The 18776-nt window shown below is 37.9% G+C and overlaps 1 protein-coding gene and 1 long non-coding RNA gene across 7 annotated transcripts in view; one reads left to right on the forward strand and one right to left on the reverse strand.

The window, feature by feature from the left end:
• ATP8A (ATPase phospholipid transporting 8A1) overlaps window positions 1-18776 on the forward strand; it is a 160963-nt gene that overhangs the window by 104698 nt on the left and 37489 nt on the right. For all 6 annotated transcript variants that reach the window (XM_074111164.1, XM_074111160.1, XM_074111163.1 and 3 more), the window contains one exon: window positions 12738-12867. In XM_074111164.1, the coding sequence (XP_073967265.1) occupies window positions 12738-12867 (130 nt within the window). The remainder of the gene's footprint in view (window positions 1-12737; window positions 12868-18776) is intronic.
• LOC141445347 (uncharacterized) overlaps window positions 1-18776 on the reverse strand; it is an 84242-nt gene that overhangs the window by 2526 nt on the left and 62940 nt on the right. The window lies entirely within an intron of this gene.

Below are 18776 nucleotides of genomic sequence, written 5' to 3' on the forward strand. Positions count from 1 at the left end.
TTCCAGAGTAGTTTTCTAACGTGGAATCACCTGGGGAGTAAGTTAAATCGGCAGGATCATCTGGAGTATCGCTACTCTCGCTTACAGAATCATCTACTGTGATTGTACTAATTCTCTGAGCGTTTGTAGGAATTTCAATAACTTCAGACGTATCAGAGCTCACATTAGATGTTTCCAATTGGACAAAATTATTAAAATTCTCAACACGACGTTCAACATTGTTACACGTCAATTCATGTGTACAATGTAAACCAGGAACCTTATTTTCGCCGTTCCAAAAATCATTTTCTAAAAACGTTACGTTTCTTGCTTTGAAACATTTGGTTGGACATTCAGGATCCATCAATCTGTAACCTTTTGTTTGATCACAGTATCCCACAAATATGTACTTCTTAGCTTTCGGGTCTAATTTATCCCGTTTTTGCTGAAGAGCATAAGCTTGACAACCAAAAATACGTAAATGAGAAACATTTGCCCGTGTACCTGACCAGCGTTCCTCAGGAGTACACCCCATCACTGCTTTAGTGGGCGAGCGGTTCTTGAGGTAGACAGCTGTATTAACAGCTTCTGCCCAAAACTCCTTCTTCAGACCAGCATCTCGAAGCATGCAGCGTGCTTTCTCCATGGCCGTGCGGTTTCCTCTCTCCGCGACGCCGTTCTGCTGTGCTGAATATGGAACCGTAGTCTGGTGTTGAATCCCATGTGTCTTCAGAAAGTTCTGAAAATTTGAATTAACATATTCACCACCATTGTCACTACGAAGTATTTTGATCTTTTTATCAGTCTGGTTTTCAACCAAGGCTTTAAATTCTTTAAAATAATCAAAAACTTCATCTTTACATCTAAGAAAATATACAAACGTCTTCCTAGAAAAATCATCAATAAATGTCAAAAAATATTTTGATCCACCAAACGATGCACACGGCATCGGACCACATAGATCACTATGCACTAAGCCTAGAAGTTCACTGGCCCTACTTTCAGATTTCTTTGGGAAAGGCAATCTAGTTTGTTTTCCCTCAATACAAGAAATACAATTACGAAAGTCACTACTATCATATGATATTCCAGTTGCCATACCTTTTTTCAACAGCTCCATACTCCTGCTGTTCAAATGGCCTAGGCGACGATGCCAAAGTTCTTGAGTCTGCGAAGCGGTAGACGGCGCACGTACAGCCTGCTCAACAGCAGCCACACCCTCCTGCCGCAGCGCCTCGCTGTCACCTGTATCTAAACATAAAGATACGGACGCAACCTTCGAGGCTGCCACACTACACAAAGCAGACCCTGCTTCTATGGCGTCGAGTTGATAAACACCATCTCTCAGTGTAGCGGAGGCTAGGATTTCCTCACCGTCACTTACAATGCACCCATCAGAACTAAACACAACATCGTAACCTTTCTTTACCATAGCGCTGACAGATAACAAGTTTACAGACAATTCAGGAACTAAATATACATTACTTATCGTCCTTACACAATTATCTTTCAACGTAACTTGCACCGATCCACGACCAGCTGTCATCAAGACATCTCCGTTGGCTATATTCACTTCTTTAGGCTTCTCCTTTTTAAAATCAAACATCTCACAGCGATCATTGCACATGTGACTTGTTGCTCCGCTATCTATGTACCAGACGTCTCGCTTGATTCCCACAGACAGAGCTGTTATCAACGCCTTTGACGGGGACTTGACACCTCTAGAACTCGAACCCGGACTACGTTGCTTACCGCCTTGTGTTTTGGTGCCGGACTTTTCTGGGCAATCCTTAAAATAATGTCCTGTTTTCTTACATTTAAAACACTTCGGCTTAAACGGTTTTCGCACAGCAAGCGCGGTCCCGCCGTCACATTTATTCCGTCGTTGGTCTTCTTGCAGAAGTTTTCCTTTTACGGTTTCAGTTGACAGCGTCACATTTGAGTTTTCTAACGCCATTATTAACGGTTCATACTCAATTGTCAATCCACTCAACATAATGACAGCGACAAAGTCATCATCTAATGCTGAACCAATATCACTCAGCAATTGCGATGTTTCCATGATTTTATTGATGTAGGAATCCATGCTGTCACATTCGCATAATTTTGTAGCGAATAGCGTTCGAAGTAACGCTAATCTTCGACATAGACCCTTATCCTCGTATGCCTTTTCTAGGTTTTGCCATGCTTGTCTCGCCGTCGTAGCGTTTCTTATGTGCGGGAACGCTACCGGTTGAACCGACAAAGCAATCTTCGCAAGCGCTTTTTGAACCTTTTTAGAATCTTCATTTTTCGCTTCTTTTTCTCCAACATAGTCCACAATTCCTCATGAATCAGTATCATCTTCATCATATATTTCCAGGTATTATAATTACTTACGCCAGATAATTTTTCTATTGAAGAAACTGAAGAAATGTTCGACGCCATTTTTACGACGTATCTTGGACTACAAGAGATAATATTTTTCCGCGAAATGATTAAAACTTGCTATAAAACGTGCGTAGGTCCCATAACCTGATAGATATTGTATAATTTTAGGTAAAACAAGCTTTAAACTGAAGAAAAGAAAATGTATTCAAAAATAACGTGCTACGCGACAAGCAAAAGAATAATGAGTGACTTTGTCACAACCAGAAGAAACAAAGCTTTATAACTAGGTTTACAAAACACCAAAAAGTTCCAAAAGTGTGAGTTGATTTCGATCAACTGGATCTGATATCATGTTTGTAAATTTTCGCGGTGGCGTTAAATTGTTGCCAATGTTATTTCTACAACCGGGAGTGTGTAAACAAGAGCGTCAATAATGAACGCGTGTCAATTGACAATGCTTGCTACAAATCACAACACACATCGTTTAGCTGTGCAGTTAAAACAAAGTTACAAAGAAACAAAGGAAGGTCAAATTAATCCTACGAATATTATAAATGCGAAAATTGTCTCTCTCACACACACAGACACAGAGAGGTATGTGTGTGTGTGTGTGTGTATTTACTACTCCTTTAGGCTAAATAAATCCGCTGGACAGATTTGGATCAGATTTGGTATGCCGAAAGCTGGATGTTTGAAATAACAGATAAGCTAATTTTTATACTGATATTTTCACTGTATAGGAACAATCTTTAAAACTCAAGGTCTAACTTCAGAGACATAATTTTGCACTGGAATGCTAATGAAGACCCTGTTGTAATTTTTGAAAATTATCACGAGATTGTTGCGAAATCCTGGAATTTCTATTCAAATCCCAAATCGAATGCTTAATGCGATTAAAGGCTAATGTACCAATGAATCTTACCTTGTTTCAATTATTTTTAACTAGTAGGTGCCTAAGCATATCCATAGATACTCTAAGGATCTTCCGTATAGTATGTATGATAATCTAGTTGCCATGGTCCCAGTTGGGTAAGGGCTCTTTTTCTTAGCGTTAACCGCTTCTTTACATTCCGTCAACGCCGAGCTCTATTCGATAATGTCATCCTTATTTTTTCAGTTATTCCTTTAAAGGCTATCGTCTCGTTGATTGTTGCATATCTTATTCCTGCCTCCCTGTTTCTACTCATCCTTATTTTTGGCTAGCTCGTCGTGTGATAATCCTTCTGGAAACATTCCAAATGTGGCACCATCTTTTCCATCCACATTTGCGGCTTTCATTACAGACTATAATTTTGGATTCAGTAAAAGTCAAGTCCTAATTAACAGTTTTAATTAATCAGAGGGACCGTTCGGCGTTCTCGTAACGCGGTGTTTTGATTGCAGCAAACTTTGAACGTGACCAGTTTTTACAGTTTTGCAGTCACGTATAACAAGCAGGCTAAGTTTATCTAGAACAGAGCTGAGTTACTGTTAGTTTTACTCGTGATAAAGGTAACGACTGGAAATAAAACAGGTTAATACAGGTATTAAGATAAGATGATTTGTTGTTTAATATTCGCTTGACTGTTGAACAAAATATTATAAGAAAAAAAAAACGTATTGCGTAATAGGAGTTCCCTTGACATTGTAAGGTCGTTGTCAACTTTTCTGGTAACACCATTTCTTTGTGTTGTTATTTGCATAGGTACAGTCAGTATTACCATAGGTCGTATATAATGAACATCACATTTGGAAAAGTAATCATTAGGTGTATTTGTAATTTATTTTTATTGTACAGTAACAAAGTTGTAGTCTCAGTAAAAAAGAAAATAACAGCGGCTTGCTCGAATTTTATTGACCCACTAACACTGCTGGCGTTTCTGAGTCATGGATCTTACCTTGTGAGATAAAGCTATTGAAGTTCAATGTTTCTTGATTTCCAAAGCTTTATTACTTTTGTAAATATACGTTTATTTACGTTTAATTTAGGCTATGGCACGCCACGGGCAGATGTACTCTTACGACATATTCGATACTCTTTCTGACTGTATGAAATCTGAAATATGTAACATGAACGGGTTTAGTGTAACAGTAAACGTGAACACTCTAGCACTGGATATAACAGGCCAGTGCTGATTAAAGCAATTACACCTAATTGTGCAGATATCGTTAGTGGGCTTTTATTTAGCATATAAACGCGTTGTTTTCACATTAACGCAGGAAAGGTTATATCCATTGAGCGCTAGGAAAAACGCTAATACTGAATTGTGATATTTGAACTGCCTTTTTCATTCTGATAGCGAATGATAATGACTCAATTTACATAATGAGTATTTATTATTTGATTGTAATGTTACCCGCTGAAGTAGGTAGGTTAGGTAAACTAAACGCAAAACGTCAACTACAAAAAAAATATCAGAATTAGAAACAGCATTAGTGGTCGTATTCATTTAAGTTTATAATAATATAGTTGTTTTACCAATAAGACTTAAAAGTGCTGAAACGAAACCATATAACGACCTCTACTTATTTAGGAAAATTGCGCTCTTTGGACGAAAGTCCACCTACGCAGAAATTTAAGGCAATTTTTTTATTTATTTATTACAAGCTTTTATTTAGTTTCACTTGTCCCGTTGTCTGTCTGTCTGTCTGTAATCAAATCTTGCAAGTTGAATTCGACCAACTTCCAGTAGTTGGATTGACTTGAAATTTGGTATACTTATGTAAATCGCGTGACAATGCAATAATGTGGTAGTGACATCCTGGTAGTCCGGCCAGGATGGTCTCCACAGGACGGAACTCTTAAACGGTTAATGACATCGACTTAAAATTTGGTATGCAAATGTAGTTTGGGTGACAAAACAAGTACAGTTAACAAATAGTACAGTCAGCAAAAAAATGCTTGTATTAAAAATGTTTTTTTTTTTACCAAAATCTTATTAACTCAAACAAACTCAAACTCAAACTCACAACATTTATTGACAAGAAAAACACACAACATCACAACAAAAACACAGTTAAAACATAAATAGGAGAAGAGAGGAAAATAAGAGATATTGTGCTGTAGTGTGATGCCAAAAGGACTCAGCTCAGCATGTGCCGTAGCCCTGTAACCAGAGCTGCAGCATGCTGTATTAAACTATCATATCGATTATTGAGAAAATGGAATGAGAGATTTTCCTTACCTGTCCCACCGTTGCTAGAATGCGACATCATAAGTCCCTTGGCCTTTTACGACACCCATGGAAGGAGATCCTTCTTATACTAAAACAGGGCACGGCACGGAATAACTTGAATACTTCAAAGTTTTGTTTTAATTCAGAATCCCCGCACTGATTAGTGAGCCTTGAAATCTAGTTTTTTACTGATACATGAGACTGTTTGTGGTAACTGGTAACTAATGAGGGCTATCGTTTTTTGTCTCACTAGATGGCGCACTGTTGCGTGAGGTTTTTAAGTTTGGCTTTCAAAGTCGGTTATTACGGGCGTGAAAACAAAGTTTAGATTAAAATCATATTTAATACACCTTAAAACCGTACCCTAAAAATATCGAGCATGCCACAGTGTTGCATAGTCCCCGTTTTGTTCGGAAAAAAGGGAGGACAAAGGTTTCCGAAAGACAAAACTGCCTCAATACACAGACATTCATTGCCCCGGAACGCATATTTGCCATAATTAATTTCAGATATTGCAAAAACTTACAAAATTATTCTAATTTTAAATAAACCCGCGTAGCTCACCCAAAAACTATGAGATTGACATTTCGGAGACCTCACGCTACACTAGTGCCTCTAGTGGCGAATTCATACGCGATAGCCCTCATTGCAAAAGACGTATTGACGTGGGGAGTCTAGTTCAGAAAGATTCTCCAATAAGCGCATACTTCTTTTCTTTCATTTTTCTCGTCGCGGCCGGCTGGTTTTCAGTGCTACTGCCAAATTTCATCTCGGTTGCATTTGATGTGTTTATTGCACGAATGCGCAGTTATTTTTACTATATCGTCCACATAACTATTAATAAGAAGAATAGAACTGGTAAATTTACTCCTATTTTATTCCAGAAAAGGTTTCGTTACTTCTTCGTCTGTCTTGCTATCGTTTTTTAACCCCTGACGCAAAAAGAGGGGTGTTATAAATTTGACCGCTATGTGTCTGTCTGTGGCACCGTAGCTCTTAAACGGGTGGATCGATTTGAATGCGGTTTTTTTTATTTGAAATCAGGTTTTCTAAAGATGGTTCTAAGATATGTTTCATCAAAATTGATTTAGCCGTTTTTGAGATATTGAACTTTGAAGTTGAAGTTATCTTGTGTTTTCATAAGTGTTATGTACTAATTACGGTTGATATTATATAGTTTTTAACCACAATCTCCGCAATCAAATGATTTGTATCTAGTATTTTTGCCAGATGCCCCTTTGGTAGTTCTGTGCCATTATCTTTTAGATTAGTCGTATGTCTCGTTCATTTGCTTTTTGCAGCAAATTAATCGAAAAACGTCGTTGCAAATGGCTTAGCCTTGAGCTCTAGAATTGCGATCAAGTGAAAATAAAGTTTCAATACCGTTTTAACAATTTTCCTTTACTGTAATGTTTATTTCAATCTAATCGCCCATTTGCCTACAGTTTGCTTGCGTACCATATTCAAATCGTTTAGTTGACGATAATTAAAATGAACCAAATTAACGAAAATTCAGCGTCGTTGTTGTTATTATTCCCTTCGCGTTACATTTAAATGGCAATTAATTAGGCTGGAACCCGTTTATTTAAGTCTACTAATATCATTTACGTCACATGGGAATACACAGGACAGGATATGATTTCAAGTTTAATGCGTTGGATCTATTTATCTTTACATAGTATAAAATAAATTCGATTCCCACAGTATGCCCCTGTATATGTTTTTATGTACTCACGCTATTAGATCTTTTAAACTACGCAACGAATTTCAAAGCAGTTTTCACCGTCTGTTATATAGTTTTACACGGAAAGTTTGTATATGATGATGATGATGATGTGATCCTGTTATCCCTCACTAGGGACATAGGGCTCGTAGAAGAGTTTTCCATTTGGCTCGATCTTGTGCGGCTTCTTCCAGCTCTTCCCAGCCGAGTAAGTTTGTATATACTCTTAGGTATAATGCATATAATTTTAGCGACGCACTCCGGCTTCGCATGGGTGTAATTTTGGGGAAACATAGGTGAAAAATGTGTTAGTAGATAGATACCTTGTGATTATTGAGCTTCTTTATTGGTCTATTCTTTTTTCCTGTTGTACGAAGCCTGGGTGGATTGGTAGTTATTAAAAAAATATATGAATGCGTTAATGTGGTGGTAAATTTAAAACTCGAATACCTACGTCTGGACTTATTTGGAAAATTCTTTTTTGCTGTGTTTGTGATTGGCAGAACAAGGTTTTTAAAGAATATTTTCGGAATAAATATATTATCTATCTCTATTATACTTCATTAGAAAGGAGGTAAGCGATCTTGAAGTGTCTTTTTATTGAAAAACTCTTCTTCTTCTTGGCCATTTTCTACCATTTTGGGTAGGCCTCCTTCTGCTTTCTCCACTTCTCTCTGTTCTGTGCTACCTGCATCCAGTTTGACCCGGCTATTCTCTTGATGTCATCTTTCCATCTCATCTGCGGACGTCCTCTCGGGCGTGTCGCGGCCCAGGGTCTCCACTCCAAGGTTTTCCTGCACCACGAGTCATGCTTTCGAGCGACGTGGCCCGCCCATTGCGACTTCAGGGTAGCTATTCAATGAACGGCGTCTGTGACACCACTTTGCTCCCTTAGCCACTTGTTTGTTTTTCGGTCCCTCGACGTTCTTCCCACCAGTTTCCTCTCCACTGCTCTTTGGGCCACCTGTATTTTGTGTAATACACTCTTTGTGTTTATTGAAAAACATTTTTGAAAAATAAGTCAGCAAATACATGTGTAACAATTGCCAAGGACATATGATCACTTGCATTATTTCGGTATCATAAGTAATAGTTACTAATTTTTTATAAAAACTTGTTTCAATAAAAATACTCGTCAACATTGTATACCTTATTTGTAATGCTGAAAAAAAAAGAATACATATAAATGTTACGACATATGACATAACGTTTATTTGTTTAGATGTAAGGCGACGTGCTCTAAGTATTGACCGGCACTTTGTTGATCCTTCTAAATCAAATGAATAATCATCAATAATTTAATATTACGGAGGTGAGCTATAATTATGACGTAATCACCCTTTTCCTTCCCGTTCCTGCTTACTCCCGCCGTCTTCGTCCTGTCGCGTTCTTATACGTCATCCTCTTTATTCTGAGAAGAGGTATTTATAACGTAATTTTAGACAGTTAAATACTTTGAAGTACACATGTGCTTGATATTTATTTTTATTAACCATCTCATCATGTGTCATACATGCTCATACTCGTACAGGTGACTCAATAGACGCCATAAACAGAAACGCTAATTATTGCTAACAATTTAAATACAATGTGAGTTTTTCGTATGTCAATGTGTAGAAATATTGTTTTGACCGCGGGTTTTAAACCATTCACTATATTATTGGATACCAGCCAAACTATGTTTGGACTAACCGCAAACCGCACCTGCTAATCTTTCATTGATTAAAATAACAATAGAATTTATATTATTATTATTGCTATTATAGCGTGGAATTTATTTTCAGTAACAGAAAATACAAGTAGGGTAACCTTCGGTTCAATTTGAAGTTTATTAATTTTTAAGTTAGTAATATTCAGCTCTTTAACATTCTGCCTTATTCTTAAAATGTGCCTCACTCAGCTCTTCTTGCTTCGTCTCCTGAATGAATTCGTAGCGGGAATTTCCTACTGGCGTGTTCTTGTCATTGTTTTAGGTAGGTAACGAGCGTAATAATTTGTCTTCACATAAGTCTTTTTAGGGTTCCGGAGCCAAAATGGGTAAAAAACGGAACCCTTATAGTTTCGTCAAGTCCGTCTGTCTGTCTGTCAAGATGTATATCAATGAAATTTGGAGTACAGATGTCTTGTCAAAGCCGCTATTTAGTTTTGTAGTTAAATTACAAAAATAAATATTTATAGGGGGGGGCACTCCATACACGTAACATTAATTGAAAAAAAAAAAAAAAATATCTCCCATCAACGTGTGGCACATAGTTCAACAGCTCTTTTAAAAGATAGTAAGGTTTCTCAAAAACTTTTTTGATTAAGTGAAGATTTCCGGAAATAATCGCTCCCAAATTAGCAAAAATTGTGTCCCCCTCTATCTTGTAAACCGTTTGTCCAAAAAATATGCAAAAAATATGGAAAGGTAACGCTTAATAAATACTTTCAACGAAAATGGGTTTCAACATGAGCGGATATACCGTTTTTGAGTTATTGCCGAAAAAATGCGCTTCTCAACAAAAGGACGTAAGTGCCGTGAAGATACGCTCTTTTTTTGGTAATAGATTTTAAGACTGTAGTAAGTGTTTTAATTGTGTTATAAGTGTTATAACGCACATAATATTACTTGATTTTTTCGTAATGGCTACGGAACCTTATCTTGGGCGTATCCGACATGCTCTTGGTCGGTTTCTTTTACTTTCATTTCACACACTTAATATTTAGACCTAATGGATATGCCTGTATTGGAAAACGTAATTTTAAATGGAAATTGGCCCTTTTAAAAAGGTCTTTCACTGGATTGCTTTTGAATTCACATATACACGTGCTTTGAATAATATATACTGTTATTACATTGCCCTTTAGCCATCAAGACTTCGATGGGTAGAATAATATTATTTTTATTTTTGCACAAAATTCACAAAAGCACGAGCGGGCGACTGGAAGTAGGATTCTTCATCCTTGTGTTGTCAGCATCTAGAAAACTCGCATAAAGCGATTTCGCTCGTTTATTATCAGGACTGCTAAAGATTGGAGTTCCTTGCCGGCGACTATGTTCCTTGAACGTTACGATTCGGCCGGACGCCATAAAACAGAAACGCTAATTATTGCTAACAATTTAAATACAATGTGAGTTTTCGTATGTCAATGTGTAGAAATATTGTTTTGACCGCGGGTTTTAAACCATTCACTATATTATTGGATACCAGCCAAACTATGTTTGGACTAACCGCAAACCGCACCTGCTAATCTTTCATTGATTAAAATAACAATAGAATTTATATTATTATTATTGCTATTATAGCGTGGAATTTATTTTCAGTAACAGAAAATACAAGTAGGTAACCTTCGCTTCAATTTGAAGTTTATTAATTTTTAAGTTAGTAATATTCAGCTCTTTAACATTCTGCCTTATTCTTAAAATGTGCCTCACTCAGCTCTTCTTGCTTCGTCTCCTGAATGAATTCGTAGCGGGAATTTCCTACTGGCATGTTCTTGTCATTGTTTTAGGTAGGTAACGAGCGTAATTTGTCTTCACATAAGTCTTTTTAGGGTTCCGGAGCCAAAATGGGTAAAAACGGAACCCTTATAGTTTCGTCAAGTCCGTCTGTCTGTCTGTCAAGATGTATATCAATGAAATTTGGAGTACAGATGTCTTGTCAAAGCCGCTATTTAGTTTTGTAGTTAAATTACAAAAATAAATATTTATAGGGGGGGGGGGGCACTCCATACACGTAACATAAATTGAAAAAATAAATAAAAATATCTCCCATCAACGTATGGCACATAGTTCAACAGCTCTTTTAAAAGATAGTAAGGTTTCTCAAAAACTTTTTTGATTAAGTGAAGATTTCCGGAAATAATCGCTCCCAAAGTAGCAAAAATTGTGTCCCCCTCTATCTTGTAAACCGTTTGTCCAAAAAATATGCAAAAAATATGGAAAGGTAACGCTTAATAAATACTTTCAACGAAAATGGGTTTCAACATGAGCGGATATACCGTTTTTGAGTTATTGGCCGAAAAAATGCGCTTCTCAACAAAAGGACGTAAGTGCCGTGAAGATACGCTCTTTTTTTGGTAATAGATTTTAAGACTGTATTAAGTGTTTTAATTGTGTTATAAGTGTTATAACGCACATAATATTACTTGATTTTTTCGTAATGGCTACGGAACCTTATCTTGGGCGTATCCGACATGCTCTTGGTCGGTTTCTTTTACTTTCATTTCACACACTTAATATTTAGACCTAATGGATATGCCTGTATTGGAAAACGTAATTTGAAATGGAAATTGGCCCTTTTAAAAAAGTCTTTCACTGGATTGCTTTTGAATTCACATATACACGTGCTTTGAATAATATATGCTGTTATTACATTGCCCTTTAGCCATCAAGACTTCGATGGGTAGAATAATATTCATTTTATTTTTGCACAAAATTCACAAAAGCACGAGCGGGCGACTGGAAGTAGGATTCTTCATCCTTGTGTTGTCAGCATCTAGAAAACTCGCATAAAGCGATTTCGCTCGTTTATTATCAGGACTGCTAAAGATTGGAGTTCCTTGCCGGCGACTATGTTCCTTGAACGTTACGATTCGGCCGGTTTTGAAACTAGGATGAAAGGACATAAGACAATAAGATATACTTAATTAGCTAGATGGAAGTAAAAGAAGATGCTTAATTCGCTCAACAAGCTGGATTAATTAAATTCAAGTCTTCTAATTAAATTTCTACACTTCACGCCAAGAATTGTAGCCGTTTCATAGACTTTCTTTAGAATTAAGTTTATGTAAATTACACCAATTCTTCGTAAGTACTTTTGATTATTTCTTTGAATATTTCGCTAGGGCTTACCGTCACAATTTGACGGTGAGCCCTCGCGAACTTACAATGTAGAGAACACCTAGACAACTCATGAAATGAAGTCGGTAAAAAATGATATTGGGATATTGAAGTTGTCTGGATTATTATTTGTCACGTGAGCGTAGTGCGGTTAGGGTACTTTTCACACACAATTTATTAGCAGATGTTTTTCCTTCCCCGAAAAACGCATGTTAAGTTTCAAAAATAATAGTTAATAATTTTTTCAAAAAGCTACTTATTTATTTATTTATCGTATGGCGATTACACACTGGTTAATACATTAAAAAAAAAATATCTCATGCAACTGATATTAAAACTTAAATTAAAAATTACAAGTTCGCAGAAGATACAACTTCGCATCACTTGTTAGGTGTTCAAAGTCCTCAGCCGGTCCGTCGTATTTAGTGATGGGGCATTCGAATACAATGCTAGAGGTACAGCTCTAGCCCGGGCTGGAACCTCGCGCCATTTGAGATTTGGTTTAACTACTAAGCTCCCACTTAAGTCTGTGGCGGCGCCGATCACTATATTTAGAGGTACCTAACTACAAAGATCCGTAGTGCCATTGGCCGGCTGGCCGATCAATGCGTTGGTGAGCAAAGCCTAGGTTTGGCTAAATCTACAAAATCATGCACTGTATTGTATTATTCCCTTTGGTTGGTTCCAGATGAGGACGAGGCGACGACGTCCGGCCTCACGGACGGCGCGCCCGGCGACACCCAGAACCGAGTCATCTTCGTCAACCAGCCGCAGCCGCAGAAGTTCCTCTCCAACAAGGTCACCACCGCCAAATACAGGTGATCCACTGACATCTACCACATGTACACACCAGGATACTGATAATATCACGAGTGCTGTAAGCCTGGTCAGACCACCTTTACCAGTGGCCGTATTGTTTAACGCTCTGACGTTTGCGATCACATTCTCCGTCTCTTTCTACCTTCATCCTATACCGTGCGATAGAAAGAAGTGGTGAAAACGATCGTGACTCCTAGTGCGTTCGACAATAAGGCCTCAGGTTATAATGTGTTAGCAGATTAGTATTTTAGCCCTTGGAAGTGTCTTGGGGCTTCCATTCGAAACAATCTACGTAGTTAACACACGCACAGCGTCGCAAAAAAAGATGATACACAACTCAGTATTTATCTACACACTTAGTAAATGTTTTTTTTATGAACATTACAAGGCGATGATTAACCCAGATCTCACACGACATAAAAACTTATAGAAAAAATACTAGGTAGGTAAAATCTCACTAATTACTGTTACGAAAAGTTATTATGATCAACTGCATTGGTAAGATTTGATCCTGGTCACGTCTCCTTAATACCTATCATTAAACGAGCAATTCTTGTATACAATATATATTGAGCGGCATACAATTTGGCCCACTCTACATACAAAATTACCTGTTTTTGCATACATTGAGGGCCAGATTTTTTGCCGCTCAGTATACATATATAATCAGAATCTCGGAAACGGCTCCAACGATTTCGATGAAATTTAGTATGTAGCGGTTTTCAGGGATGAAAAATCGATCTAGCTTGGTCTTATCTCTGGGAAAACGCTTGGTACTGAGTTTTAGCCCGTGTGGAGCTTGGTCGCCCGGGTACTATTCTTCTAATAGAGCATCAGAATATTAAAAGCTCGATCTTTCTCGCATAATAATCGAAGTAACGTCGCGTCCTTATTTCTCCCAGTACGTAGAAGTGGGACGACTCCAAAGCGAAAGGGTTTAACCCTTTGACCATTGTTTTTTTAAAGCAATGAATCGAGAACTTTAACGATACGCACAGCATGAATGATTTTTTTTATGATTTTTGAGAAAGAGAAATGTATATATTATTGCAGGGTTTCCGAATTATGAGACGGCAATATGTTTGCCGCTATCAGCCAAGGGCATTAAGTGACAAGACCGTCATGTCAGTTTGCCGGGGGAACTACGGGTGGCACGACGTATCTAAAATAAATAAATTAAAAACCAATAGATGATAAGAAATAATTAAAACCTTTATTTAACTTAAAACTGAATTCTTTCAAATAAATAACCGGGCAAGAGCATATCGGGCCATTTGAAGTATTGAATTAAGCTATTGCTCCATATATGTATAAATCAATAACAATTGTAGCCTAACCCACCCTTTCCTTTAATAAACACCAGACACTTAACGGATAGTGGCAAATATATTGCCGTCTTCATTTTTTAAAATTATCAAATAACAGATTTTTTTTCTTTAAACTTTATATCGCCAATCTTGTCTCTGAAAGTAGAGAATTGTGACTATCGGATAAATCCAGCAAACAAAATTTTATTTACAAACATTTTTGTTCAATTGTAAGGAATAGTTAAAAATCTAAGTTCAGGCCTAAGAATCATCATTTAACATGGGTTGGAATAACGTTTATCTGCTATTCTTTTTTTCGTAAATTGGTACGAGTATGTTCTCTTATGCGAACCAAAAGTTATATTAACTAACAACACGTTCATTGAGAAAAAAAATAAAATATCTGAGTCGTATGACGGCAAATATCTTGCCGTTACCCACTAAAGGGTTAAGTCCATTTGTCCCTTTCGTCTCCATGTGATGGATGGAGACGATAAAATTAAGTCAGACAGATTCAAACGGTAAACATTCACAATAAACGAACAGGAGTCACGTTTATTATCAGACATGTTCAAATATTTAATTAAATATTAATCACGCTACTAAATTACCTTGTACCATGCTCGATACACGATGACTTCATTTTCAGATATTTATGATATTGGTTCCACCGTGTCATGTATAATGTGTAGCCTAATAGCTAACCCCCGCCCTTTGCCCCGTGAACAGACGAGCCGAGGTCGCAGGCGCCTAATGTCAAGGTTATTTTAATGAAAGATACAAGCAGGAGGTGAAGTAGCATGCGCATAAGACGTGGCGATAACATGACATCCACAATTAAGTGTTTTGGTTTGTTAATTTCAACCTCCTAACGCCCAAGTCAAATTTTCGTTTTCTGAAAATGAAGCTTTATGACACTCTCTCAGTTCAATGTCAAATTACCGATAAGTCCTTTATAAAGGACTTTGAGCGTTAGGAGGATATGTAGAGTTGTGGATAACGCTCCAGTCTTAAAGACTCGACTATATTTGAGAATTAAATTGGCTTATTTTATGCGTATGGATGCAAGAAACTGTCTTTGCGGGCTTTGAGTCGTTAAGCCTCGAGAGTCTTTGGGGTTTGAGTCTTTAAGCCGTTTTTCACAACACTAGGTTATATCCCACTGGATGTCGCTGTCCAATGTACTGGCGAGGAAACCGAATTGCGCACCTGGGTGGAAACGTTTTTATATTTGAAGATGATTTCTTTGAGAGATCTGTGGAATGTCTATATCAATTTCTTTGACTGTACCAAGCAGTGCTGAATTGCGTTGGCGAGATCACTGTTAGTTTAAATAGGGTGTCAAATTTTCTCCGAGCAATCGTTGTATGTATGACTCATATCTACCACATTTCACATGACAAATAAAGAAAATAGGCAGTTTCTACCCCTTTGTCGCCATTTTCTTACGCGTAATTTAAACTGTAACTTCTGTACTGTTAAATCACAGTTGAACAATCTCAGTCTTGTTTAGTTTATTAGGGCAATCCCGAGGGGCTACTACGATACTCGCAAAAAATCGAAGCTCGTATCGCACCGTCCCTTTCACTCGCGTATTAAATGACATAAGCGTCAGCGGAACGGCAACATACGAAGTTCGAGTTTTGCACTTCGTGGTATAGGGTGGTGGCGTCATATATTTCCGTGGTAAAGCCAAGTGGGAATAGAGTTCTATGGACGCTTCGCCACTGGGGCAATCCGAAGTCTTCCTTTATAGCTAATATTTCATACAGGAGTGTTTTTGCCGTGTTATTTACCTGTTAACTGATAGTATCGTAGCCATAGTTAAGAGTGCTACGTTCAAAACGCCCTTGCCCTAAATGTTTCCAAGAAATAGATTCACGGTTAATGTTGCTGTAATAACAAACAGCTCATAAACTCTACGTTATAGCACAGGTTTTATTGTGTAACTAATCTAGCTCTCTCCACTTGAAACTAATGAAGTAGGCGCCTACGTACACATTCACATAATAGTCATGAAATGTCAATGTCCCATTGCAGTATTGTGAGCAAAGGCGTTGAACTGTAAACAAAAGTATCTCGCTGCATTAGCATATTGGCGTAGATCCCTACTGAAGTATGACGTAGCTTCACCATTGTCTTTCACAAGCAATTCCCACTAAGGGCCGCCATACACGGACTGCTTTAAGCAGTCAGTGCCAACAGCTTCAAGCGGTCGCCGTTGGGTGATTAGCAGTTTCCATACAAAATTGTCATTCGCAATACACGAACCGCTCAAGCAGTTGCAACTGCTTCGGGCGGTTGGCTGCGCGGTGAAATTTCATCATGCGGTCAAGCAGTCGCGACTACAACAGCGGTCCGTGTATGTTGATCACTGGGTTACTGCTCGAGCAGTCCGTGTATGGCGGCCCTAACTAGCTGTTGTGCTCCATATACTTTGTATTCACATCCTGCCAGTTAAAAAAAAATCGCATAACTTCACTTCTCACCGGTTCACGACTAGTGGCTGTGTGAGCTGTAGTCGGCGTCGGTCTTTTATGGTTTCAGCCCCCACGGCCCCACCGTTTTGAAAACCTGCTCGTAAAAATTCACGAAAATCGGTCAAGAAATACGAGTACGACCTGAGGAGTCACTGACAGCCGAAAAGTCGGACATACGAAATATTTTTAACCACTCGCTGCTGGGTTTTTTTCCATCTAGCTATATGATTTGGGTACCTGCAAAAGGCGAGTGTATCGCCTATTGCAAGGCCGGCAACGCACCCGCAGTCCTAATAATGCCGTAGGTGTCCATGGGCGGTAGTGATCATTTACCATCAGGTTTGCCAGCTTTTCGTAAAAAAAAAAACAAAAATGGAGACTTCGTTCGCTATTCACTCGCTCGGCCGATAATCTGCTCAACATAAATCATGGCTCCATATATCCATAACAGAAATCGCTTTTAGATATTCAATAAACAAAGCTTATGATTCGCCGGGAGTGCGTCGTTTACGCGCGACAAATATCTGGAATCCTGGCCGTTCGCCAAAGCGATGTGTCTGATGTCACGACCGAATGTATGGCGACTGGCGCTTACGGCAGGGTCAGCTGGCATCCTCCATGTAGTTTTTGGAACAACTCGCTAATTGCAATTGGGTCAACGAACGTTTTGGAGTGTATTTCCCTTTCATTATCAGGATTAGTTACGATTGTTGTGAAAGACCGAGCCTGAAAATTTCTACCTCAAGTTTTGGATACAGAACATCTGAACTTTACTCTATAACTCTACGTTGCGAGTCGGTTCTTAAAGCACACTTAGGTATACATCAGCGTCCAAACATTGCCACAAAAGCTTACCAATGTTTGACTTTCTAAAGCTATCAAGATCAACAATTTCGCTTTGTTGGAATAAACAGTTAACTCGCTATTGTACTCGCGTGTAATATAACTTAGTTAAGTAAAGGAAGTTTAAATACACACAGTGAAAATAGGTACTTTTCATAATAACAGCGGATTTTACTTTGAAATTAGGGTACCGAGTTAAAATAATCACGTCTTTCTTGATTAAGAATTTGAATATTATGAATTTATCTTTATGTTTATTGTAACTGAATGGCGTACCAGGGTGGAACCTTTGTGTTACTAATGTCACCTTGACATCCCGTACATTTGCCAAAGAGACTTGACCTGAAATGTATATTTCAGAACTATTTTTTTTTTTTAGTTTATAACGGTAGAAGACACTACACTACACTTCCCTTCCACTGAACGTAGATATAGTTAGTCTTTAGTTTTGTAACTAAGGGACCCCATACATCCCTGTATTATTATTATTTATTTATTTTGTAATTTTTTCTTTAATTGTATACTGTAGTTTTTAAGTATTTTATTTGTAATTATATTATTATGAAAAAATGACTTTCTGCAAGTTTCTTGCGGCGCATTCTTCTTGGCAATGATGGTCTTTCCGAAAGCGCGGGTAGTTTAAAAAATGACGTGTAAAAGTGCCCATTGCAGCCTATTTACTGAATAAATGATTTGAATTTTGAATTTTTTTGAATTTGAAATCACAGTGAAATTAAATATGAAAAGGTTCCACCCTGGTACGTGATTCAGTTTCGTCGACTGTATAAAGGACCCTTCTAGCAAGAAAGCAACGTTTGTGGAACCCATAGAGTGAATTCTGAAGCTATCTGCCTCACATAAAGGAACGATGCGTGTAAGCTCATATTTTTAAAGTATGGAAAATGTGGTGTCAGTTAAATATCCTGAGATTTTGATATATTATAGATTTCAAAGTCCTGAACAAAAGTCTCTGTTCAGGACTTTGAAATCTCAGGATATTAAACTGAAACCACATTTTTCATACTTTAGGCCGGGGGTCCTTTAATCCTTCTGCAAGAAAAACAGATATCATTGAAACTATTGGCTCCAGTATCCACTAAAGCAGAGGTTCCCAAACTTATTTCGTCTAACGCGCACTTTGAAAATCAGTTATTTTGTAGCGCCTCCCTTTTTTTCACCTTAAAAACTTCAATAACATATCACCGGCTGACAAGCAGAACTCACTAATATTTCTGTCACTGCTCTTCAAAAAGTCGTATCTAGTTAGTAATTTCATAC

The sequence above is a fragment of the Choristoneura fumiferana genome, chromosome 2 (genome assembly GCF_025370935.1).
Source record: "Choristoneura fumiferana chromosome 2, NRCan_CFum_1, whole genome shotgun sequence".
Lineage (NCBI taxonomy): Eukaryota > Metazoa > Arthropoda > Insecta > Lepidoptera > Tortricidae > Choristoneura > Choristoneura fumiferana.